Source organism: Prinia subflava, chromosome 19 (assembly GCF_021018805.1).
Source record: "Prinia subflava isolate CZ2003 ecotype Zambia chromosome 19, Cam_Psub_1.2, whole genome shotgun sequence".
Lineage (NCBI taxonomy): Eukaryota > Metazoa > Chordata > Aves > Passeriformes > Cisticolidae > Prinia > Prinia subflava.
The window spans coordinates 10,179,496-10,204,302 of NC_086265.1; the positions used below are offsets into that span (position 1 = coordinate 10,179,496).

A 24,807-nucleotide genomic window follows, 5' to 3' on the forward strand; every position below is an offset into this window, starting at 1 on the left:
ATTTTTAGAAATAAACACTTTAAAACACTTAAAACTTCTGGAAAGTCAAGCTCTCAGTGGTTGGAAGTGTCAAAATTCACGTTTGCTTGTGCCTGCTACTGCCTATGATGCTCAAGGACTTCCTATTATTAGTAGCTGAGATGGTGGGACAGTGCTCCACAGGCAGGTTGCAGAGAGGCTCCGGTGACTAAATTCTCTTCTGGCTTCTAAGTACAGATGAGACAGCTCAGGTGGGCTAAACTGGAATTTGTTTCATGGCAAAGAACACCAAGCACCCTTGAGGTTTTTCTTTCTGTGTTCTCAGAAGTGACTAAGGCTGAAGCTTTCCAATAACAAAGCCTAGTACAGCAAGAAATTTTTTGACAGCTTCTCTCTTTAAGACTAAGTTCTATCCAATTGTAAACAGAAGGTGTTAAGCTGTCCTAATTATACCTCTTTTAAGGAAACAAAGGTGTGGATAAACCCAGAGTACTCGTTTTTACAGATAAATCCAGCACAAAGAACATGACTTGGAGCATTATTGTTCAGACTGCCTCTGACACACTGCCCAAAGCCTGGCATCACAACTGAAGCCGCTCTGCATCGAAGTGTTAGAGAATATTCACCTCCCAAAAACTTAAAGAATTTGGTGTGACCCTGAATGCTTCCCACCTACCCTGAGAGCTGCATCTCGAACACTCATGCACGGAGACTGCAGGGCCTGCAGGAGTACATCAATCTCCTCCTGCTCGGCGTAGGCACAGCCGTCCTCACCGCTGCTGCTCGCGCACAGCGCCGTCAGAGCCTCCGAGGCCAACACCTACAACAGCACAGCAAGGGTCACATTCCAACACACCCTCAACTGCTGTCAAAGCAAGCGCTGAGTGTTGTCACAGCTGAAGAAATTCCCAAAGAACAGTGACAAAACCCAGACGTGACAAGTTCAGGCCAACTGTCTGCTTTTTATTATTGACCTTTCTGCCACCTCATCCCTTACAAACACTCAGAGGAGAGAATACTGAGCTTATCTGGCAGTGCAAGGCGTTAGAGAAAGAAAAAATGTCACCTCTGGAAGACTAAAGAATATGTTTGGTGCAATAAAACCCACTGAAAAAAAGACGCAGACATTTTAATCCAAGAATACCATAAACACAGAAGAAAACCGGCAGCACCAGAGATTTAAACCAGATGGTACCTTTCCCTCATTTAGATGCTGATGAAACTTAGGGAGAATCCTGACTGTGGTTATGAAGCTGAGCACTCACCTGTAACCGTGGAGAACCCGTTCCTATCACCCGGGTCAGCAGAACCAGCATGTCCCTGCGGGGCAGCAACTCTGGGCCATTCTGAAAGGTTGAGGGGAGAAAAGGGTTGGGGGGGAAGGAAAAAGACTTTGTATGACACTCCTTAAAAAATCCCAGTCAAAACCTAGGGCTAGACAAGCACCAAAACCCACAGCAATCCTATACAGTTAACTCTAACTTGGACAAATCATCTGCCTAGTCCAGTTTACACATCAGCTGTTTTATCCCATGGCTTATCTGAAGGAGGTCATCTGACCCAACAGCTCTCACCTCATCCACCAACAAAGACTGGCCATTTCCTGATGATCTCAGCTGAGCGTGGACTGTAAGAATCTGCAGAATCTTGACCAGGAACTCTTCCTTGTCCTCGCTGTTATGGGGTGTCTCAGTCATAACCGTCTTCAGGAGAGGAAAGACTAAGGAAAATGCTGGAGCTGATAATGGGGCAGCACCTGGGAAAAGGATAAACCATCCTGTGAACACAGCTGATCCTCCCACGACTTGGTTGATAATACTGACTGGTATAAAATGTACACTTGAGTAACTCATAATAGATATGGCCAAGCTTCAGCCTCATGCACAAAGATGCTGCATAAACCTAAGTATTTGCCACTTAACAGCAGCAACAGTGGAGCTTCAACAGTGACTTTTGGCATTTCAGTGTTAGGTTAAGGGTAGGACTTGATGATCTTAAGGGTCTTTTCCAACCTAAATGATTCTATGATTCTACCTGGCTTCAACTGAAAGTCACATTAGGATTCCAAATTACTACCAATGCCTCAAGAGTATAGAAATACATACTGTAAATGGAATTGAAACAATTCAATGAATTAGACAGTCACTTGTAAAGTCCCAAAGCAAAGCCCTGTTTGTCAGCTGCCATTTCCTTTAAACACTTCCTACCAACCCAGCTAACCTGTCATTCCAGCCTTCAGCTGGATCCTTGAGAATTAAGTCCTTCTAATTCTGGTGCAAGCTTCAACTCCTCTCCTTGAAAAATTAAAGCTTTTGGATTCCCATTGTTAAAAGATTTTGCTCTTTCCTTTCTACAGGGCCTTGGCACAGCATATAATAAATGTCCCTTCCAGTCCTTCATTAGTCCAGTTAATAGTCAAGTACGATGTGTCTACAGAAAACATTTCCTTTCTATATCCTATCTGTGCTGACAGAGAATGCCCAAGTTTCAATTTCTAAATGCAGATGAAGAGCTTTGCAGATACAATACTGCAGTATTAGTCAGCTTATGTAGGGCAAAAATACTGCAAAAGTAGTTCAAGGGAGAAATATTAAATCCCAAACACATTCTGAGCTCCTATTTAACATGAACAGCTTCAGTAAAACCCTCTCTATTTCTCATGTGGGATTTTTCTCTCTGTTTGCTCAGTATCTGTTTGCTTTTACACTTTTCTTTTATTTTTTAATTATTGGCCAGGTGTTTTTAGCCTTAAATCACTGTCCCTCTATACAGAGCAGGAGGAAGAAAGCTTTATTTGAGAAGAAAAATGTTCTACTTACACAGTAGCTGGTATTGACTAACACAAGAAAGATTATAGCATGTATCTTGGCATTTCAGCAATGAATGATAAATTCTATCATCCACATTATAAGGAGGTATGGTGTCTCTTAGGTCTCATAGTAACCTAAGAAATTAATCTCTACTAAATCATATCACACAGGTACATGCTAAAGAACTTTGAAAATGAGGAAAAATCCTTTGGGAATATAGTATGACTTGTCCAACACTGTGCTGTGGGAACTACCACCCTTGTCTTGTAAAAGTGGAAAAAATAATTAGATATTAATTTAATTAAGCAATATAGGAAATCTTGAAGGACTGAAAATATTTCCACTATTTTCTGGAAATAAGCCTGGAAAAGGATTCAAATGTTAACGAACATGCACTTACTATGGCAATGAATTGCACAGTGGAGACACCAAATGATCACTGAGATGTTCATCACTGAAATAGTGATCATGGCCAATGGCCACTGGCCAGCTGTGACACTGACATGTCCCACAGTCACACCACTGAACAGCAAGAGAACTGAACTATGGGGCTAAGGGACCAAACAGAATCCCACATTTCCCTTAAAAATGTACATCATCTACCACAGCAGCTTTTGATTGGGTTATTTGATGAATAGCTCCAAAGCCAGGGTGAAGTGAACCATCTCTGTTCCTAGAGAACACTCTGAGACAGCCAAAGCCATCCCAGCCCTCAAAGGACACACACCAATCCTCCTCTTCTGTACTCTTATCTTCAGTGAAGTGGCACAAGTACTTGTGCACTGCACTGTGAAGAAGATTCTGGAAGCAATGTAAATTAAAACTAAACTCCAGGAAATAAAATGAAAAAAAAATCAAGAAAAAAGTTTTACTTAAATCATTACCTTGCACTGTAAAAATATTGGTGGTTGCCTTTACAGAGTGGAGAGAACTGGTGTTTCTACAGTCATGCCAGTATAAAATATTCATGAACTGCAGCACCACACAGCAAACAAGCAGAGGCCATGGGCACTTCACTGCTGTGATCACAGATAACAAACAATTATTCTGTCCCTCCGATTAGTCTCACTGAATCCCTTATGCTAAGAAGTGTTGAAAGGTAGGAGCTGTCCTTGGCAAAGATGAGCCTTAATTTCACTCCTATTATTTCTGTATGGACCATTTTAAGAAAAAATACTGTTATTTCATTTCCACACTTAATTATAGTTGCAACATCACTTCTACTACTACCAGCAGAAAAAAACCCTCGAAGTTTTCCATATCTATGAACAGCTATCGAAGTAAAAAAGAAAAAGTGAAGTTTTGCTTGCAAAATATAATATAAACTCTGAAAACTAAACCAGCTCATAGTTATTGGAGGTAGGGGCAGTGTCAGCAGGATGTACCATATCTCCCACACTTCATACCTGGCTCTCCCTTGCTGGTTTGGCTGGGAATGGTGTGGGCATGCAGCAAACTGACCACTCTGTTGAGAGCAATAGGCAGCTCTTCCTGACACCAGGATTCATCTAATTCACACTCTGGTTTCATCAGGCGCAAGGTCACATGGCTCACTAGAGTACCTGGAGTGAAAGAATCCATGAGAGGGTTTAACCAAAGTATTTTTCTAGAGAAAAAGCCCCAGGAACACAGACCCAAAAATCATAACAAAGCTCTGGGCAAGAGCCCAGGCTGCAAAGAGGCTCAGAGCAGGAAGCCCAAGCCAGGGCTGTAAGGGGACAGATTTCTTCACATGTGAGTTAAACACACACCCTCCAAACTCTGCACAGGGAAGATGGGCCCACAGTGACCAGCTGCTCCTCAGAGCTGGTCACTGACCAGACAAGTCTTTGTCTTTGGTGCCAGTCCTAACTGGCAGTAGGATCTCTGAGAAATCAGGCATCTCCCTAAACACTGTTCCAGATGATTTTTCCTCCTGGCTTTCTGTGGTACATGGTCATGATCCACTGTCTGTAAGAGCAAGAATTTTCACCACCACCAAAATGACACACCCTGCCCTTAAACATCAACTGCAAATACTCACCAAAGGTTTTCAGTCGAGCAGGCATGACACAGGAAGCTAAGGAAAGAAAAGGCTTCTTAATCCTTGGAGCAGCCAAAGGAGATCGAAAAAGTGGCAAGAAGGAACTGATAAGACCAGGGATGTACTGAGTGAGACCGGGAGGCTTTTTCTTTATAACAGTGTCCAGGAGTCCTAGAGCTGTTTCCAGCTCATTATCAAGCTGTAAGAGAAACAATTCAAGAGATTACCATAAAAAATCCTCCACTAGGAAAAAAAATCATCTTGTTAAATCTCATTTCTGATAACAGAAACAAATAAATTATTGCTTCACCATTTTCTCTTTATCAAAAGTGATTTGGGTCATGGTGGCTTCAGAGGTGGCAAAAAATGTAACCAAAACTCACCTCCTTCAGCCGTTTCCTTATCTGAGCCTCTCTTTCCAGCTGTGCATGCATCAGCTCCTTCTGCTTGCTCGTCAGTTGCACCTCATCCTTTATTCCCTTCTTCTTCTTAATCTCCTGCAACAGAGAGCCATGGTCATCATTATCTGGCAGCTACAAACACCATCCCTTCAATTAGTCAGAGAAGCAAGTTGGAAACAGGGTTTTTTGCAATTTGTTTTTAAAACAGTATCAAAATGTCCTTCCAAGTATATCCTTCTTGAGTAAAGACACAAAATGGAAATCAGCAGGTTAACAACACTTAAGTGTTCTTTCAGCAATGTAACCTAAGTTTCTCCACATCGGTCACAAATTATTTGGTGTCATTAAAAAGTGCTGTCCAGTTCATTCACAGGTGATGATGGCATGTCACTCTCTCCAGAGCGAAAAGAAGTCAACCTTTGTTTAAAAAATGAGATACATACAGATAGAAGTATTTCAAGTAGTTCAGAGAGTCTTTCCATACATATGTCACTTGCCAAGGAACAATTTTGCAGTGAAGATTCTGACCAGCCTGGAATTCCTTTTTCCATCAACTCACCTCCTTCAGCTCCAGCTCAATGATTTGTTCCTTGAAGGAATAAGCTTTGTTCTCCCTCTTCATGTTAGCCTTTTTCATACTATCCTGTTGAGCACTGAGAAGGAAAAGTATAGAAAGAATCAGCACTGCTCTGGAGTAAGGACCAGGCATAAAAATCCAGCAACTTCTGTGCAGAAAGAGCGGCTGACACACCCAGTCACCCACTGGCAAGAATATCAATCCCCAGATGCACAAAGAAATGAAGAGTTACCTCTGTATTATAGATTTGTCGTACAGTTCTCCCTCTGGTGTCTTCATGATGGCAAATTCCTCTCGAGTAACCTGGCACAGAGCTGGATTCTCCATTGATGCTGAGACAGTGCTGATGAGCTGTGGGAGCACTCTGCCAGGTGAAAGCAGGGAGAGAGACCCCACTGCATTCATAGATGACTGTCAGGAAAATGAAGGAAAAAACATAATCAGTCTTGCTTCAAATTGTCTCCAAGAAGTATGCTGTGCTGAGCCAGCCACTACATTCCAATCCCCAATTCATTTTTCAGTAGGTACTTGAATCTTATCTAAAATTCTACTCAGTTGCTTGTACATTCCTTTCCTCTTAAAGTGAGGAAATCCCACCTCATTTTCCCAGAGACATTCTCATTTAACCTCCCTCTTCCCCACCTTTTAGAAAGCTCTCCTTCCTAATAGACCAGTTAGTACTGAACTCCTCCAAGACATCTCCCAAAACCAGCACAAGGAAAGCAGTTTATCACCTGGTTCTCCGGAGTGTAGGTGGTGATCCTGGGTAAGATGTCATTCAGGTGTTTGGTAATGAAGTCTTTGGGGTCTATCTTCATCTTAATGAGGAGGGCTGGCCAAAGTCCTGGCTGCACTGCCACTAGCAAGAAGAATAAATGAGCGTAATAAACATGAAGCAGGTTGCTGGCACAACAAAACAAAAATGTACAATAAAAAGTCATACACTGGCCATGAGAGTCTTATCCCCTGCACTTACCTACAGATGGATGATGGCTCACCAGCAGCATCTCCAGGGCCAGCTTCTCTGGCTCAAAGGAGTCCACATCCAGCCCTGCCACACTGGAGATGACACAGAGGGCCTCATGCAGCACACGAGGGGGAATGTACGTCCTTCCCAGCTCCGACAGCTCTCCCGCCTCTGTCACCAGCACCTCGTGAGGCAGAATCTGAACAGACAACACCAAACCCTCCTGAGACCCGAGCACACTTCCCCACAGTAACACCAGGCTGAATGCCATCTCCCTGTCAGTACCAAAAACCTGAAGCTTTCAAAGGAAAGAACGGGATACAGGGTAACAGCTGTAAAACCAAAGCACAGGGATGACAGTGACAAGAAGATTAGGAATGCAGGACTATACTGGATTTGGAAAGCTGAGCTAAAATAAAACTAAAATAATCACTTCTGGCAAAGATTCTGGAAAATATTGAGCCAGCTGGCTGGGAACAGTATGTCCAACTTCTGCAGTCTATAAGCCAGGGCCAAAGAACCAAGATACAAAAAAAGGAATGAAGCACTCGGTCTTTCAGCAGAGATTAAATATGCATTAAAATAATAAAAATACCTGGAAAGCTACAGCTTCCTCCCCAAAACATTTTGAATATGTCTTTTCCATGTCTGTAAGGAAGACTAGGCATATCCCAGACATTGATAGTGTAATATGCAGTAATTCAGTAGCAAGTGGCATTCCAGGAGATCATCTGGATCTGAAATCCTGTTCACATCAGGCTGGATGTCAATGCTAACAGCAAACCTAGAGCAGGGAGGTGACTGGCACCCCTCAAACCTCTGTCTGAGCAGACACTCATTGGCTACTCACCTTATGGGAACTGAGAACCACTTTGAGCTCCTCCAAAAGCCCATAGGCCAGCTTGTACCCTCCCAGAGAGGACAAGAGCTTCTTCACTGTCTGGTGTGCCTGCCTGCGGACATGCCAGGTGCGGCTCAGCAGCACGGCCACCAGGGCACGGTGGTACTGCCTGCAAACACAGACACACGGGCTTAGCCAGGGAGGCAACCAAGGGCACACAGAGGCATCAGGAGCTCTGCTTCCATGCCCACCCCCCAGTGCCCACAGCAACACTCTGGGGTCGGACAGGGACTGGGGACAGTGAGTCACCGTACGTACTGAACTTTGCTTTCAGGCAGCCGCTGTGCATGATCCAAGAGCAGGCGCTCTGTCAGCTGCAGCACTGTACACATGGCTGGGGGAAAAGACAAATATTTAAAACAGCATGAGACTTCGTAAGGAAACACATTTTTTTACCTGAAAACAAATGAAGAGCAAGCGGGACACATTAAAATAGCTCCCCGAAATGAGCCTCTACATAATCTTCTCATTGAAGCGAGAGACAAATCCAACTCAGATCTGCTAAGACTGGGAACCGAACCATGAGTTCATTGAAATGTTGTTAGCTGGATCCCAGCACAGTTTTCCTGACCATTGTGTGTGACCTATTTTGGTCTAAGTTGACAAAGCAAAGCAAATTATAAACACCACGCTCAGTGCTTCTGTTCTGTTAATTCCTGAGTCCTGCCAAAATGGCTTCAGTGGCAATGAAATGGGTACTGTCAGCTGTCACAAGGCCCTTCCATTTCTTTACCATTTGGAATGATAAATGAGTGATAACTCAAGTTCATGAAGAAATAAATTGAATCATTTTCAAGCTTAGACTACAGCTAGTGTAGATGTACTTCTGAGGAGTACACAGCTCATTTTAATCTGGAACTGTATCCTCCAAGGATCATAGAACAGGGCTAACAACATTAGTTCTTGTCAAGTACTAAGAAACACAGTTAAACAGCAACTGGATATACAGTAACTGCCAATTTACCTTCCTCTGACGCAGATTGCAAAAACTTCTCAGATGTAAAAATTTGTTTTCTCTCATCCAAAATCAGCTGCCAGAAACCACTCAGCTTAGACTCTGACAGGAAAAGAACAGATGTCCATCAAGGATGTTTCAAAATAAGTCAGAACTCATCAGTGCACACAAAATACAGTAGAACTCTTTCTCCTGAAATCCCTCAAGTTACTTCTAGCCTTACTTGTCTTCAATTTTAAAGCCTCTCACTTCTCTCATTCAGAACTATAAATGCCCAAAAAACACCAGCTGACAAAAAAACACCTTTCTCTGACTTATATGTGTGAAATGTAAAGTCTGGTTCACCTCAATCTTTCCTTTCACCTCAGCCTTCCTAGAAATAAAGAGGAGGAGGGAAGTAGTGTGTTGCTTTTGGTAGAACACACCTAATTTTATATCCTGGCAGACGTATGAACTCAGAGAGCTCTTGTAATATCCTCTGATGGGAGACAGAATTCCAGTCCCTATGCTTTCCAAAGGTTTGTTAAAACCCTACCCAAATAACAATCAAGTAATACTTCCAATGCATCAGTCAAATCTGACCATGTAAGGTCAGGGTGAACATCTCCTATTAGAATAAAGAAGAATAAAGAGCTTCCTATGCAAATGGAAGCTGGAATTTGCAAAGCCATGGAAGAGTAAGAACAGTGATATAAATCAAAAAGATGGTAATTAATCTTTCATTGGTTTATAGAATACCAATGATTATGTAGAAACTATACACAAATTAGGAAATATTATCTCCTGCACACTGTCAAGAAGTGTTAACCCTCAGAACCTGTTTGTATTGGGTTCTGCCAGCTGTTTTTTGACCTTACCAGTTTGTCCCTCGATTACAGACATCCTGCAGATCAATAAAGCTGCAGCAACTCCTTCAGTTACCATGGGAACCTGAGTACTTTGAGATGCTGCTTTTTCTACCGTCTGGATCAGCATCGGCAGCAAGTCCATTCCCTGCAATAATGTGTCACCTGAGGGGACAAAAGAGACACATTACAAACCAGCAGGATTCTCACTTTACAACCCAGGTACCTGCCATGAGACAAGGAAAGGAATCAGACACACGCTGGGAAGGCTGAATCTCCCCAAGTATTTGCCAATGACTATCACTAAGTTGCAACTATGAAAAGCTCAATGGCAACCCCTTCAGTCCTTTCCTCACAAACAGAACAGTCCCATCTCAACAGTTTAAGTTTCTATTCATAGGATAAAAAAGAAAATGCTAATTCAGTTACATTAAAGGAATTATTTCAAATCACAGGAAGTCTGACTTCAAAGATTAATGTTTCCCTGAGAGAGGGAAAGCAAGTTCCTGGCAAGCCATGACCATCTGTTTCACTTCAAACATTCAGAAGTTAAGGAATCCCAGAGGTCTACAAATATGGATGAAATGCTGCAGTCAAAGGGGGCAGGGCCAACAGATGTAAATCTGCAGAGGATCACCAAAAGGAACAAGTCCTCGAGTTCTTAATTTCAAACACAGTAATTTTTTTAAAAATTTCAAAGAGTCACAGCCAGAGACCAAGATCCCACTGTGCTGAGTGCTACATAAAACAAAAGTATGGCTCCTGAGCTAGAACCTTACAATTTAGGTGTAAGACAAAAATAAAGCATTCAAAAATTTCTTTGAGATCTATGAAAGACACCATGATGGGCAGTGATTTTAGTTATACAAGGAAACAAACCATCTTTATAAACTTGAAGGCAAAGGAGAGTTTAAGGAGAAACATGAAGAGGAACAGTTAACAGAAACTGCCTTACAAAATCTTCCTAATCTGCACAGCTCTCTATATCAGGAAGTACAAAGATTAGTAACTCTCCTCCTAAGCCCCACAGCCAAGAGTTATTAACAGCTGCCCAGTCTTACCTTTGAAGGAGGCTAGCATGCACTGCAGGTAGGCATGTCTCACCGCTGAGGTCGAGGTTTTAAGGCTGAAGGCTTTCTTTAGCCATTCTACCAGCTTTTTAGGAACTTCCGTGGTGAACCGAACACACCAAAGAGCCAGGACAGAAACTGCATGAACCAATGTGCCTTCATGGACTGGAGAGAATCACAGAGCTCACATCAGTTCAGCAATTGCAGAAAGAACAGAACATAAAATAGAAAGCAGCTAACAAAATCAGGATGCAGGAAAAGAACACGTGCTCCTAACAGGCACAGCACAGTCTCCATGGGGTTGCTCATCAAAACAGGGCAACAGATTCTGTAAGACAGCAGGCAAGAACCCAGATTTATCCTGAATAACTATGTGAAAATCCAGCTCAAGATGAAATCAGCTTAGCAAACCCAGGAAAAAGGCAGAGGTCTCACCTTCTTGTTGCAGGAAAGGGATGAAAAGCTCAGCCATAGTTGCACTCAGAGCTTGGCTGGAGGGTCCAGAAACCACATGGTGACTAAGGCTGCCAATCCCTGAAAGGACAAACTTCTCTCAGTAATTCCCAAACTACCAGCAAAACATCTAAAACCAATCAAGAACGACCCTTCACACTTCAATCCTTGCACAGACATCTCCTTCTTGTCACTACATCTGGGTATCACATCCACCGTGTATCACACTGTCAGACCTCTGTCTTCATTTTCGCTCTGGGTGCAAGTCACCTTCATTGAATAAAATTTTTGGCCTACCAGCCAATTATTTTCTTTGAATAGAAAGTCAGGAACTGGGATGTATCCAGCACCTTCTATGGCTTCAACTACAGCAAATTTAGAGTGACAGGCAGGAAATCCTGAAGGCTGAGGCACACATCCCTTCCATTCACTCTTCTGCTCAATTTCTTCCACCAGAGAAGCAGCTTTCTTCTAGGATCCTCACCTGAAAGGACACTCATCTTCTGAGCAACAACTGTCAGCTTCCCCTCTGAGCCTGCCAACAAAAACCACAAAGGTGACAGGGGATTACATGCAACAGCTCTGTGTTACGTTAAGAATCCCCTCCAAAACACAAAAGCTTGCCCCATTATCCCTGATCCAGGCTGAGCCACCCCTTCCATACAGGCAGTAAAGAGAACAGAAAATACAATGCACAGAACTCTTTGAGCCTGTCAAACCTTGATTCACCCCACTGCTTATCCTACAATTTACCTCCTAAGATGGCAAAAAGGTGCCTGCCCAGTGACTCCACAGCCGAAGGATCGCTGCACTGCCGAGCCAAGTTCTTTAATGCCACAACTGCTTCATCCATCAGCTGCACACTGTTGGATTTCAGATGACCTAGGAAATAACACGTGAGCTAAGAGATCCTTACAACAAATGGCATAAAAACAGCAAGTAAGAATTATCTTTACATGTGGCTTAATGCAGCTTCTGGAATCATCATGTGAACTATTCCAGTTCCAGCATCATCCCCCTCCCACCTAAAACAACCTTTTCACCAGCAATCAAGTCATTGTGGGTACAGCCAGAAAGTTGCAGAAGGCTTTATTCTGAATTCATAATTCCCTCCAGAAGTGAGAGTACTTACTGGCCAGTCCTTTCACAATGTCTAGAGCATACTGGCTAAGATCCAGGTTCACAGATACGAGCAAGCAAGAGATTGCTGACAACATAAGAGATAAAAACAATTACTTAACAAAATGTGAAATGCCATTAGCATTTTATTACACGCTTCCCCACAGTTCACATCAAGAGCAGACAGGGCAGTAAGGAGTAGGAATAAAAAAAAAAAATTGAAATTGATGCCCAGTGAACAGAATAATTCAGGATTATTCTTGGCACTCAGCTGTGAAATCCTGTCCTCAGTGCAAACAGTAGCTATCACATACCCTGGCACTTGAGATCACACCACAAATGTTGCTTCTCCACATCTAACCCTTGGATGCCAGACAGTGCTGCCTGCACTCAGGGACCACAAGCACAGCCCAAAGTGACACTGCCCCAACACCTCCAGAGCGCTAAGGATTTAGGCTCTTTGACAGAGCAATGCAGAGATGACAGACTCACTTTCAATTACATTCTCAGGGCTCCGCAGCAGGGACTTCTGCAGAGTTGGCAAAACAGAGTCCTTGAACTCGGCGTGGGACATGTAGCGAAGCAGAGGAGAACAGCTGTCCTGCAGAGGGGAAAGGGCACTCAGCACAGGGCAGTGCTGCCTGTGGGACACCACCACAAGCAGCTCCAAGCACTGTCTCACCAGCACGTGCTTCTGAGGCTTTGTCTTGCTCATAAGGATGGTCTTCAAGTAGAAATCCAGGAGAGCACTCTGAACAAGCAGAAACACCAGATTACACCAGTACACAGCTCCTGGCACACCATCAGGTGCCAAGCTGGACACCCCACCTCCTCCTCCTCTGAAAGCTTTCCTTCCACCCTCCCATGAGCCAGCCAAACAGAGACCAGTGCTCCCAGCTCTACCCTGAGCCCAACACTTAAACCACACCGAGAGCTACATGCTGCCTTGCATTCCCACAACAGGGACAAGGCAGGAAGCTGTATGCTGGACATCCACAGAAATGCACAGGCAACACCAAACAGCCACAGATCTGGCACCTCTCTAAACAGACCCCAGCTGCTCCAGTCTGAAGTGCAGGACTACTGAATTGACAGTCAGTGGAACCAGGGCAGATACAAAGTAAGATATCACTAAGATATCTATTCAGTCCCATCTTGATGATAACAGGTGATGCTTCTTATTCCCTCACAAAAAAGCTGTACAACAGATTTACCTTGTATCGTTTAATAATATCCATCTCCTTCTGGGCTGTGCAAAACTGCACCACAAGTCCCAGCATTGCAGCATAACTCTGGTTTGGTTCAAGCCCAAGAATGACAGATAGGTACTGATCCACCAGATCCTGGTTCTTAAGAGAAAAAAAGCAAGGCACATTAACACCACAGAACAGAACAGCTGTAGAATATGGCACATAATATATACATCACCTCTTTCCACAGCCTGTTCAGCTTCTTCACAGCCCCATTCACTGCCTGCTTGTGAGAGCCTCCCAGGACTTCCAAAAGGAGCAAACACTGAACCTCCACCTGCCAAAGGCAACGGCCAAAAAAACCTTTATGCATCTGCTTCTCAGAGAGCTCTTATCAAACAAGACATGCCAAATGTCAATGATTGTCAAAGATTAGCTGAAACTGCTTAAGTCTTTAGATCATCAAATTTCTTCCAACAAGCTGCCTTTGATTTCATCCCACACCTCTGAGCAGAACCATGCCTATGGTTTTGGAAACACTGAAAACAGATTACAGCTCTTAAAATCTGTTCCAGCTATATCCCAGTGTGCTACGAACACAGTTGCACATTTGTGTAAAGGAAGTGAAAGGAAGGCAAAAGCTCCTTGACACTCTATGAGAGTATCATACAGAGATATTTCACGGGAGGCACAAGGACTTCATGCCACACTGCAGATGCCCCTCAGAGGCACCAGTAGCCATCTCTGTAAGCAGAGCAACTGCATAGGTGCAAGACTGCTCCACTTACTCTTTATACACCTCCTGCTTTCTCCAGGGGAACAGGGGAGATCACAATACATCAAATCCCCCTCTAAACCTGGATTCTAACTTGGTGTTTTCAGTTACATTCAGAATTGTTTGCAACACTGCAGCAACTTAAACACATTAGAAATATTTAAGTCCATATCTGTGATGGGATATTTCGGCAAACCTTGAAGATCCTACCAGTTATTTCTGCAAACCTTGAAGAACCTACCAGTTTTTTCCACGTTTCTCCCTGTCTCTTGTCAGGTGTTGGAAAGACTGTGCGTACAAGCAGGCATGTCCAGGAGAGTGCCAGCAGAGCTGCAGATCCACTGCTCTTGCTGTTGTACAAACAGGAGAGGGAGGTAAATCTACACTTCCCAGGACATAACTTACACCTACTAGACCACTACAGACCCATTTTCCCAAGTTAGAACAGCACCTGACTGACAGGCAATTTTATCACACAAAAATGCAGCTAAAGCCTTAGTTTTTAAAGGAAATAATCAGCCCTCAGAAGGTGTTTGTTTCAGCTCTGGTTTGACACTCAAAGCTTCCAAATGGCAGAAGAGGCAGCAGAACATTTGACAGGTGATGAAATTCCCCTTCCTAATAATTTTGGAGACTGTTTCTTGTAAGAGTTTATTCCTCATCTCCCCAGACCTGATGCTTAACAAAGGCTAAACCATAACTCAGCCTCAATCCACCAGCAGTTTTACCAGGATGTTCCCTCTGCTTTCCACAGTGACATGGAAGAGGTAAGACAGGAATATCTGAACAGTGTTAACAGCTTTGTCTCTAAAGGCTTTTGACACCTCTGCCCAGAAGCAGCAGAAGGCTCATTCTGAACAGGAGGAACTACCAGCAACTCAGAACTGCTTCCACACAAAGCCTCACCTGGGCACCCCAGCCTTGCCACCAATCCCTGAGGACTGAAGTGAGTGCAGCAGGTTCTTTGCCGTGGCCTCGGGCTGGGATTCTGCGAGCTGCTGAAGGGCCAACTGCAGGGCTCTGCGGGACGCCGCATCCCTGCGACAAACACGGGCCATGAACATCCCCAACCTGCCACACTGCACCCCTACCACCCCTGCACCACGTGAGGGCTCTGCTTTCTCATTGCACCAGTCAAGCCAGTAACTTTTATCCTTGCTGTCCTGCAAAGTGGAGAAGTTTCTGTCACAAACCTCCATTCCCTTCCTCAAGTGACAGCAGTTATGTGGAGGCCCTCCAGCAGATTGTAGAAGAAAATGGGGTTTGAACAGCTCCTCTACAACAGATCATGATTTAATCCCACCTAAAATTGTCTAAAAGCCATCTTTTATAAAAGACTTAGTCTTGCATCACAAGGACATGGGTGTTCATTCTTGCAAACTGAACCACAGGATTAAAGTTTTAATTTCAAAATTAAAGGCGAAGTGCAAGGCAAATAGTGTAAAACTTTTTAATGTCAATCCTCCCCTGAGAATGTAATTACAAGATAACATTCTTCAGTGTCATATACATCTCTGTGACACTGCATGCTAACATTTCCAGATGCTCCAGACCAATTCAACTACTAAATACTGATAGATTACATAATACAACCTTTCCATATCCATTTACTCACCGGTATCGATGCAGAGTAAGGCAGAAGAGTTTGCAAAGGCCTTTCACTGCACCTTCTGGGAGATCTGTAACAATGTATTCCAAAATACTTCTTAAATCACCAAGCTCTTAATTTTTAACACAAACACGATTCACTTCATGACTGACATCACTAAACTACTTGCATCTACAAAGTTGCTTGCAAGAATCACAGTGAAAGTTTGCTATTTTTATTCATTTTATGCATATTTTTAAAAATAATGGTAAAACTGGAACCTGTGAAACACAGTCATCTTCAGAAAATGAGAGAAATAAGGTTAAAAAAATTGCTTCAGCTGTTGTATTAAGACCATCTGTAATCTTCCACACTCATCATCTCTATACATGTGTGTATCCAAATATTCCATGAGTACTAAAACAACAAGCCAAGAGTCTGAAAAGAAACTCAGCTGATTCACTAATGAAGAACTAACATACACAATGTTCCAACTATTGACTGGGAAAAGCAAATGTGCCAAAAGCTGGGGTTCTGTGCTACCCACAAGCCTCAGACTTGGAATTAAACCTGTGATGGAAGCACTGGCTCAAAACACTGACAGCCTCTTCCCTCAAACAAATACTCTTCACACTGCCTTTTGAAACAAAACATTTTAACGTTCTCTTCCACCAAGGTATGCAGAACAGTGCTCCCAAGCTTTTACCTTTCCCAGAAATGCATTTTCCCAGCTCACTGAGGATCTCTCTCCGCTCCTTCACACTGGCTGTAGTTACTTTCACTGCAAACCGCTTCAGTGTGTCAGAGATCTAAAACCACAAAGCAGAAAAAAACATCAGACTGCCTTTGATATCAACCCACAGAACACAAACCAGGGCAAGCAGAACATGTCACTTGCTGCCACATGACCTCTTAGTGCCCAAATGTGAGCATCCACCACCTCATCCACCAAGGCAGGGTCACCATGTTTCACAGACTGTGCAACTCCTTCCCCAGGGCTGAGGGACAACTGCTCTGCAGTTATCTGTGCTCTCGTGCTCTGTAAGAGACACTGACCTCTCTAAAAGTAACACAGAGGAAGAGCTAGGACACCTGATCTGGAGTACAGGACCTTTCAAAGCAAAAAAGAGTAACTTCCAGAATTCAACTCCCTGTATGTCATCTCTTGATGTCCAGGTAGTCCTGAAGGGCCACTCGAACTGCAGACAACCCAGGGAGACCTACACACCCAGGTTTTCTGCATTTACATAAACCAAAGCACAGCTCTCCAGGAAAGGCTTTTGAAATTCAGTTCTTGAACTGAGCAACTTTATATCATCTCTCCGAAAGGCAGCAAATGACCGCATCTTTAGAAACTCATTGAAAACTGTTCCTTCCCTTTTTTTCCCTTTCCCTATTTTTCAAAGAACTCTTCAAAGCTGCTTTCAGTGAAGCTTTTTGCTGACATGCTGGAAGGCTAATCCTGCACAGTGGCTTCCCGGCCTTTAAAGTCCATCCACACCTCCCTAAGACTGTGACCATTTCACACCCACAAGTCCCCTTAAAAACTGGCTGGAAGCAGTGCTGCACCTCTGAGCAGTAAGGCTGGGTTGAGCTGCAAAGGATGACCAAAATGTCACCAACACCAGAACCAAAAGAACCAGCTGCTGTTATGGAGCTGCTTTTTGTCAAAGCTTTCAATTACATGAGTTCCTCATATGCAAATTCAAACCAAGCTGCACTTACTCATGCTGCTTAATGACAAGCAGGGAGATGTGCTGACATGAAAAACGTGTTAAGATTATCCTAAGTCAAAAAATTACAAATATAAAATATGTATAACACCACAGGATCTCACCAGCATCTCAGTGACTTACACAAACTGCAAAACCTCGACTACCCACCGAGTCTCCACAGAAAAGCCACTGGGACAGGCTTCACCAGTTTGCTTTTTATTTTTTAGGATGTTTTACACATTACACAGCCAACGTACCAGCAATGCTTCTGCAAACAAGTACAGAGGACAAAGGCAGTATTTGTACAAGTAAGGACCTGGTGCTGAGCAGACTGGAATTTGCTCCGGGAACCTCCCAAGCCTCTCCGGATGGAGCCCCTCCGGCTGCCGGTCCCAGGCAGCCCGGGCACAGGCAGCGGCCACCCCGCGGCCGGGCGGTCGAACCGGAAGCAGCCGCACACGGCGCCGCAGCCGAGCGGGACACGGCTCATGCCGGGCCTCGATGGGGCCGGGGCCGCCGCCCCCCGCTCCGCCCGGGTTCCCTTCCCGCGGGCCGGGCACGGCGCGGTGCGGGCGGCTCAGCGGGGCCCGCCCCGGCTGCCACGTCCCCGGGCGGCTTCGGGCGCGGGCCGGGCGCCGCAGCCGGGCCGAGGGCGCAGCGGGGCGGCAGCGGGGCGAGGCGCGGCCCCAGCGCAGCCCCCGCCAGTGTCCCCTGCCCGGGCCGGACCCTGCGCAGCCCGTGCCGCACTCACCTGCGTGTCGGCCGCCATCGCTCCGCCGCGACCCCGGAACCGGTAGCGGCTTCCGGGGCGGGCCCGGCGCCGCGGCGATGGGCGCTGCCCTGTCCCGGGAGCTCCGGCCCCGCCGGGAAACGGAACGGGACGGACGGGCCGCGGCTGCACCGCCCAGATCGGCTGCGGGCAAGGCCTGTGCTCGGCCCGGCCGGGGAGAGCTGCGCTGCGGCCCCGAGAACAATCGCTCCCCTGCAGCGCCCGGGGCCGGGGCACAACCGCTCCCCTACCCCGGCCCAAGAACAACCATAGCCCTGGAGCGCAGGGCCCCTCGGGTTACACCTTTCCCAAACCCCAGCTGATATGGAGACTACACCATCGATGCAGGCACACGTGAAGGTGTAAAATAGTTTTTTATTTCTCCCATCAGGCCGACCCTGACAGAGGCAGAAGGTGGTTGCTCTTAGTCAAAGAGACCAAATCCCATGTCCTCGTCAGACTCCTCCGACTCCTCCTTCGCCGCCTCCTTCGCCGGAGCAGCAGCAGCGGCAGCAGCAGGTGCAGCTGCCTCAGCTACCACAGGCATGGCTGCCACAAAAGCTGAGGGGTCTGCCAGGAAGGCCTTCACCTGCAAAAGTGGGGGGAAAAGTGTAAACTCACAGGGAACAAAACATTTTGCAGGACTGAACCTTTGCAATGTCAGGCAAAGGTTCACTATAAAGGCAGCACTTAGAAGTTGCCAGAATCCGAACAGGTCCCCTTATTGCTAGCAGATATGAAGAACCAAAGACGTTTCAGCTATGCTGAGTGTAACAGCCCAAAGAAGGAACACCAGGTAAACCAGCTTTCTCCTGCCATTTGTACACAGCATTTGGGAGCAAGTGCTCCTTCTCCAGACACATCCCGCACACAGGCGTGTCCCAGTCCTCTCAAACCAGAGGACACGCTGTGAATGTGCCTGGCTGCACTTCTAACACCCCTCTGTGCAGAGCCCGGAGCCAGCCATTACCTTTTCAGCCAGCGGGAAGGTGTAGTCAGTCTCCACAGCCACGGCCAGGACACGCTTGTACCCATTGATGATGGAGTGGGGCACAGATGCGATGGTCGGGTACCCAATCTGCAGACAGATGCTGGCAACATTACGAACACCCTGCAAAGAGACAGACTCGTGTTCCTGTGCTCTGAGAAATAACCTGGAGCAGAAATCACAGCAGATGGCCAGATGACAACTTCTACACTGCCAGCACAAGGGAAAGCATGCAATGCACACAAGTAAAAGCTCCAGTGAAATCAAGACATCAAGATTTAAATGTCACTGATCTCTGCTCTTTGGTGGCCAGTGAAAGGACCCAAGAGAAAAGCATGAAGCTGTGTCAGGAGAGTTTTAAGTGGAATAATAAGGTTAGGGAGTTTTAAGTGGAATAAACGTTCTTCCCCCAGAGGGTGGTCGGGCATTGACCAGGCTCCCCAGGGAATGGTCATGGCCCCAAGGCTGCCAGATCTCAAGAAGCATTTGGACAACATTCTCACACACAGGGTAGGATTGCTGGGTGTCCTGTGCAGGGCCAGGAGTTGGACCTGATGATCCTTGTGAGGCCCTTCCAACTCAGGATATTCTGTGGTTTTAACTGGCCTTAAATGATTTCTGAAGCAGCTTCAGAGGAAGAATCCTAGAGGAAGGTAGTCCCTGGCACACAGTTTCTCTAGGGAAGCAGGGAGAGCTCCTGGCTCTGCAGGATCTCATGGAAAATACCAGACAGGACACTTTGTTCTGGGGCAGTGCTGGCTCCCAGAGCAGCAAGGCAGAACACGAGACAGGGCTGTGGCACTCACCTCCAGGAAGCGTTTGTGCAAGGTCTCCTCGGTGATGTCCAGCACTTCAGGGTTGTAAATGCTGCCATTGTCAAAGACCTGCTGGATCACCAACCCGAAGGAGAACGGGGAGATGTTCAGCATGTTGAGCAGGGTGGCTTCACTGGCACCCACTTTGTCTCCAGTCTTGATAAGCTGCACATCGCTCTGAGGAGATGAGGGAAAAGGAGTGAATACACACCAAGAAATTCCAGCACGTCAAAGCAGTGGGACACAAATGCAGACAGTGGAACTGGAGGGACAAATGAGCACAACCAACATGCTCCACGTTCAGTTCCACAAGCAGAGAAAGCCCCAAACCCCATAAACAAGTTCATGTCGGCCAGGAGAAAGGCAGCACCTTTCCTGCATTACCTACAGGTTTTTCACCTGCATGTTCCTCTGACAGAGACTGCCCCTGGAAATTTGATGGAGAACTTCAATTCCCTCATGCCACACACTGAAGCCAAGCTAGACACCCTCCTTCCAGATCCCAAAGTGCAATAATCACACTGCTCATACAGTGTCTTGGCAGTAAGGAGAGCTTTGGCCTTCACAGCTCCCTCAGCTGCAACAATCAAGGCCTCCCAGCCCAGGAACAGCTCGAACAACTGCAGCTCACTGACCAGGATTTCAATAGTCCCTCTGGAAATCTTCGTGGTGATGCCCAAGGCCTGGAAAAAGGAGGTCTTCTCGGGTCCGAGGCCCGTGTTCTGGGCTGGCACAGTCACATCACAAGGAGCAATTGCACCGGCACGGGCAGCAGCTGGCACCTGAGAGGGAGAGAGACAAGAAGCTGCAAGAATGCTCACCTCAGATCTTGTGGGATCACCTACCCCTGACATGCTCCTCCAGGACAGACAGCACCCAGGCACACACAGGTGAGGCAGCTGAACTTAAGCAGTTCGGCTAAGACTGCAGGGGCCAATTCCCAATCCTTGAGGACTCCTACTAAGCAGGTGTCCACTGTGCAGACTGTTTCATTTTGCATTCCATCTCAGCCAAAACACACAGCGAGGGCTGATCTCCCTTACCTTGTTAGCCAGCAGCATGTCCCGGATCTCAGTCAGATCCTCCTTCGTGAAGACAAAGCCTACATTCCCACGGATATGAGGCAGCAGCCTGAAGGGAAGATGACAGCCTTCAGTTTTACTCCTTAGACAACCTCTCCTCCCCCAAGACAGAGGACCCAGAAGTGCCCTCAGGCAGCATTACCCACTTTTCTAGTGCAGGGTTATTCTCCAGATGCCCACGAATAGCTTTGCGCATCATTGTGTTCTTCCCCATCAGCACAACGGCTTTTCCACGCAGGGACATGCGGATCTGCTGCATCTGCTTGGATCCCACATTGTCTGCTCCCACAATGAAACATTTTGGGTAATCATCCAGGAGTTGCTGCAGCAAAAGAAACACTGTAACTATACAAAGAAATTCGGAGCAGTGCACAAAGCAAATTAAAACCTCAATACATTAAAACGTAAAAAAAGTTTGTCGTAAGTTTGAGAGTGATGAGTTTTAAGTGAGGCTGGGTGTGCCATAGGCTGTATCTTTCACTCAGCCATCGAGTCGCATCCCTGAACAAGTCTGCAAACGCCACGGCGAATTCTCAGGAGGCTCGATCTGGACTATCTCACATCTCTTTCTAATACCAAGAACTCGTTCAGACACCCCACAGCACTCACTTATCTCGCTTAAAAGCCCCCACAGCCCGGCCCGCCTGGCTCCCGCTGCTCCAAGCCTGCCCCGGCAGCACCCCACGAGAGCTTCGAGTCGACACTCACGATGATTTTCATAAAATAATTGGACTTCCACGTAGCCCTGTCTTCCCTGGGCATCTCGGCGGTGCTCCAAGGATCGCCCGGTGGGTTTAAAGACGAGCTGGGACCTGCCAGGAAGAAGAGCCGCTCAGGTGGCTTCCCCACCCTTCCCTCCCCTTCCCTCCGCTCCCAACCCCACAGTCCGGCCACGGCCCAGGACCCCGCTCCTGGTCCCGGCTCCGCTCCCCTCGGCGTGGCCACCCAGCCCCGCCCGGGCCCCGGAGCGGCCGCGCCGCGCCCGCACCTCCACGAGGGCTCCGGGAAAGAAGGGCCGCAGGGCGGACCCGTCTCCTTTTATACCGCGACTCACGACCAATCGCAGAGCGCCGCGGGGCTGCCTCCCCTCAGCCCATTGGCTGCTCTTCGCGTCAATCATCCGCCGCTCCGTGGGCCGCGCGTGACGTCAGCGGAAGGCGCGAATGGCAGAGGAAGCGCGCGCGGCCGGGCTCGCGTCGCCCCCTGGCGGCCGGAGGAGCGCACTGCCCCCCCTCCCTCCCTCCCTGAGGGGGCCCCGCCTGGGGCCGGCCCCTCATAAACTCGGGGGCGGGAAACAACCGCGACACAGGCGTGACTGTAATGGTACAAATTTTATTGGCGTAACTGCAAGAATTTTAAATGGAGGAGGAAAAAAAAAAAAAAAAGCTGAGTTAGAAGTTTACAAGGGAGGAAAGAATCAAATAATTGTCGACCCAGCGGAGCTTCCCGCAGCCCAGCCCGGACGGGATGTGTAAGGCCTTGCCCAGGGATGCACACACAGACCCTGCCGGAGCACCCCCATACCCCAACAGCGGCTGTGCTACCCCAAAACTGCATCTGCACTGACCGAACGGGCATTTTGGACACCCACAGCGGCGGCAGCCACCACCAGGCATTATTTGGCAGAGTAGCATCGGTGTGGCATCCCAGCGTATCAGACACCAGATGAAGGCAGAAGGTGAGTGTGACATCATCTCGGTTCAGCACTAAGGCCAGAGGAGCCTCCTCTCTGCACCACGCACCCCACACAGCACCCTGCACCCAGGTGTGCCACAAGTGTCACTAACAAAGCCTCAGCTAGCAGTGAGGTAGGTTAAAGACTCCCCAGATAGGGAAACTGAGGCACGGGATTACACAGTTTGCAGGGGTCCCACAAAGTGGCCATGCCAAAAACATCTCATCCCTTTCCAGCACTTGCACACAACAGCTCTGCGTCCCCTCAGTGGCACCAAGGAAGTTGATCTTTCCAGTGAGATAAACACAGGCAGCTTAGGAACATCTATTTTAAGTCAATAGACTTGCAAGATGAAAAGGCAAATGCGTAAGGACTCTTGCCTCAAGAATTTCCCAGAGCTGTGCTCAGCCCAGCTGACACAGCTCCAGTGCTCCCACAGCTCCCTCTGGCCTCATACCCACACACTGAGGTTTGTTTGTTGGGGAAATCAGTGGGACAGGTTCAGTGACCTGAGCAGGGCAGCGCAGCACCGTGATGAGGTTACGGGGGACAGTCACCCGTGGCTTTCAGGGCTGGTTTCTGCCACAGCCACCCCTGGACCCCTGTAATGCACCTGCCGAGCTGCAAAACACAACCGGACGTCAATGGTGACAGAGATCTCTGGAGCAGTAATTCCAAATGCCGCTCCCAGGGCACCACAGAACACCACTGGGAATTTCAGTACAGTACCTCCTTCTCCATAGCACCCTCCAGCCAGAGACCTAAAAGTGCTTTACCAAACATGAACTAGGCCTCACAATAACCTCACAAATCCAGGCTAAACTGCCCCCATTTTACAGATGGGGAAACTGAGGCACGGTAAGGTTTAGTGACTGGCCCAAAGCCACACAGCTAGTCAGGAACAGACTCTGTCTCCCAGTTTCTTCTCCTCAGTCACAAGACGTTTCTTCCCCAATTAACCCTGTTCTGGTTTCAGGCAGCTGAAGAAGAGAAACTAAGGGCAAAGACCTGAGCTCCTTCTCCCATAGTATCATATTAAGACTCACTTTTAACATCCTGGAAGCTGGGCTTTGGGAGAACGGCAGGTGATTCAAATACAGCAGTTTACAGGTTACAATAAAAACCCAAATTACACTTTTAGGTGACCCAGAGGAAGAAAAAAAAAACCTATTCACAGTTCACCTGCCTGTGCTAGGGAAAAAGAAAATACAAGTCACGTTCCCTTGCCCATAGATTTCAGCCCCTCCCAACCCGCAACAAAAAGGAAATATTGAATGTTAGTTAGGCTTAATAAAGCATTGAGATTACACATGCAGTAAGCCAGCACAACTGGCACACTGCCTAGAACAGCACAGCTTGATATAAAAGTTGCTTTCTTAAAATCACTTCAAAATCAATTTCTGTATAAGAGGATTAAAAGTAAATAAGATATGAATTCAAAATCAGTGTAGAAATCTACAGTTCTTATCAAAGACAGGATACAGTATTCACTTTGATAGTAAAACTCCAAGCGGGTCACGCACACCTGACCCCCGGGACTCGTTACACCAGTAACAGTCAATAGAAAAGGTTATTGCTGTAGCATCTCTCAGTAGAACATGTTTAACAAGAGCACAGAAAACAGAAACACCAAGGGGTTGATAGGTCTCATTAGCAAACTGGAAAAAGAAAGGATATAAATTTAGCTTTTTTTTTTTCCTGGCTTCTTAAACCCTTCCTTCTCCCCACTCTTGTGACAGATTCAGGCCCTGACAGATGGGAGAGTTTCAGGCCAGATAAACACACACACGTCACACTCGCTCGTGACAGGGATGGGTGAAAAAGGCTGCTCTAACCCCTCTGCACCTGTTTCAAGAAGGGGTGATGCCTCTTTCTCCCTCCCCGGAGCAGCAGGTGAGGGGAGCAGATTCCCTGAGCCGGCCTGGTGCCTACGGAGCTGCCTGGCACGGCAGATCACCACAGGAGAGCACAACAGTGCTGAGGGATGGTTGGGGCTTGCCCCACCTCCTGCTCCAGTGTGCTGAGAAAAGGCATTGAGAAAGGGAGTAACAAACTAGGAAAAAAAAAACAAAACACCCCCCACAGAAACATCGTGATTCCTCTTAATTAA

At 46.8% G+C, this 24,807-nt stretch overlaps 2 protein-coding genes across 3 annotated transcripts in view; both read right to left on the reverse strand.

The window, feature by feature from the left end:
- Positions 1 to 18,348, reverse strand: part of GCN1 (GCN1 activator of EIF2AK4) — a 38,406-nt gene extending 20,058 nt beyond the window's left edge. For both annotated transcript variants that reach the window (XM_063415612.1, XM_063415611.1), the window contains exons 1-28: positions 18,120 to 18,348; positions 16,360 to 16,462; positions 15,681 to 15,744; positions 14,972 to 15,103; positions 14,307 to 14,415; positions 13,529 to 13,627; positions 13,315 to 13,449; positions 12,783 to 12,851; positions 12,593 to 12,701; positions 12,114 to 12,188; positions 11,735 to 11,863; positions 11,466 to 11,516; positions 10,964 to 11,062; positions 10,520 to 10,693; positions 9,471 to 9,623; positions 8,623 to 8,715; positions 7,917 to 7,992; positions 7,608 to 7,767; positions 6,767 to 6,956; positions 6,525 to 6,649; positions 6,023 to 6,201; positions 5,773 to 5,866; positions 5,196 to 5,309; positions 4,813 to 5,011; positions 4,196 to 4,351; positions 1,554 to 1,735; positions 1,245 to 1,325; positions 656 to 799 (exon numbers count right to left, since the gene is read on the reverse strand). In XM_063415612.1, the coding sequence (XP_063271682.1) occupies positions 656 to 799; positions 1,245 to 1,325; positions 1,554 to 1,735; positions 4,196 to 4,351; positions 4,813 to 5,011; positions 5,196 to 5,309; positions 5,773 to 5,866; positions 6,023 to 6,201; positions 6,525 to 6,649; positions 6,767 to 6,956; positions 7,608 to 7,767; positions 7,917 to 7,992; positions 8,623 to 8,715; positions 9,471 to 9,623; positions 10,520 to 10,693; positions 10,964 to 11,062; positions 11,466 to 11,516; positions 11,735 to 11,863; positions 12,114 to 12,188; positions 12,593 to 12,701; positions 12,783 to 12,851; positions 13,315 to 13,449; positions 13,529 to 13,627; positions 14,307 to 14,415; positions 14,972 to 15,103; positions 15,681 to 15,744; positions 16,360 to 16,462; positions 18,120 to 18,137 (3,312 nt within the window). In that variant the 5' untranslated portion in view covers positions 18,138 to 18,348. The remainder of the gene's footprint in view (positions 1 to 655; positions 800 to 1,244; positions 1,326 to 1,553; positions 1,736 to 4,195; positions 4,352 to 4,812; positions 5,012 to 5,195; positions 5,310 to 5,772; positions 5,867 to 6,022; positions 6,202 to 6,524; positions 6,650 to 6,766; positions 6,957 to 7,607; positions 7,768 to 7,916; positions 7,993 to 8,622; positions 8,716 to 9,470; positions 9,624 to 10,519; positions 10,694 to 10,963; positions 11,063 to 11,465; positions 11,517 to 11,734; positions 11,864 to 12,113; positions 12,189 to 12,592; positions 12,702 to 12,782; positions 12,852 to 13,314; positions 13,450 to 13,528; positions 13,628 to 14,306; positions 14,416 to 14,971; positions 15,104 to 15,680; positions 15,745 to 16,359; positions 16,463 to 18,119) is intronic.
- Positions 18,349 to 18,492: 144 nt separating this feature from the next.
- Positions 18,493 to 22,057, reverse strand: RPLP0 (ribosomal protein lateral stalk subunit P0). The gene is made up of 8 exons (XM_063415616.1): positions 22,011 to 22,057; positions 21,731 to 21,834; positions 21,169 to 21,344; positions 20,984 to 21,071; positions 20,576 to 20,722; positions 19,932 to 20,117; positions 19,108 to 19,248; positions 18,493 to 18,726 (listed from the first exon to the last, which is right to left on the reverse strand). The coding sequence occupies exons 2-8, from the start codon at positions 21,782 to 21,784 to the stop codon at positions 18,562 to 18,564; spliced, it is 957 nt and encodes a 318-aa protein (XP_063271686.1). The 5' UTR covers positions 21,785 to 21,834; positions 22,011 to 22,057; the 3' UTR covers positions 18,493 to 18,561.
- Between the last annotated feature and the right edge of the window lie 2,750 nt (positions 22,058 to 24,807).

What these genes read in the sequence shown, in the direction of transcription:
- RPLP0 (XM_063415616.1), bottom strand. Translation starts at nt 21,784, where the DNA reads ATGCCCAGGGAAGACAGGGCTACGTGGAAGTCCAATTATTTTATGAAA. An exon ending in ATTATTTTATGAAAATCATC is followed by an intron (nt 21,345 to 21,730) that starts GTGAGTGTCGAC and finishes CTTTTGCTGCAG; the next exon opens with CAACTCCTGGATGATTACCC. An exon ending in GAGGGACTATTGAAATCCTG is followed by an intron (nt 20,118 to 20,575) that starts GTCAGTGAGCTG and finishes TCATCTCCTCAG; the next exon opens with AGCGATGTGCAGCTTATCAA.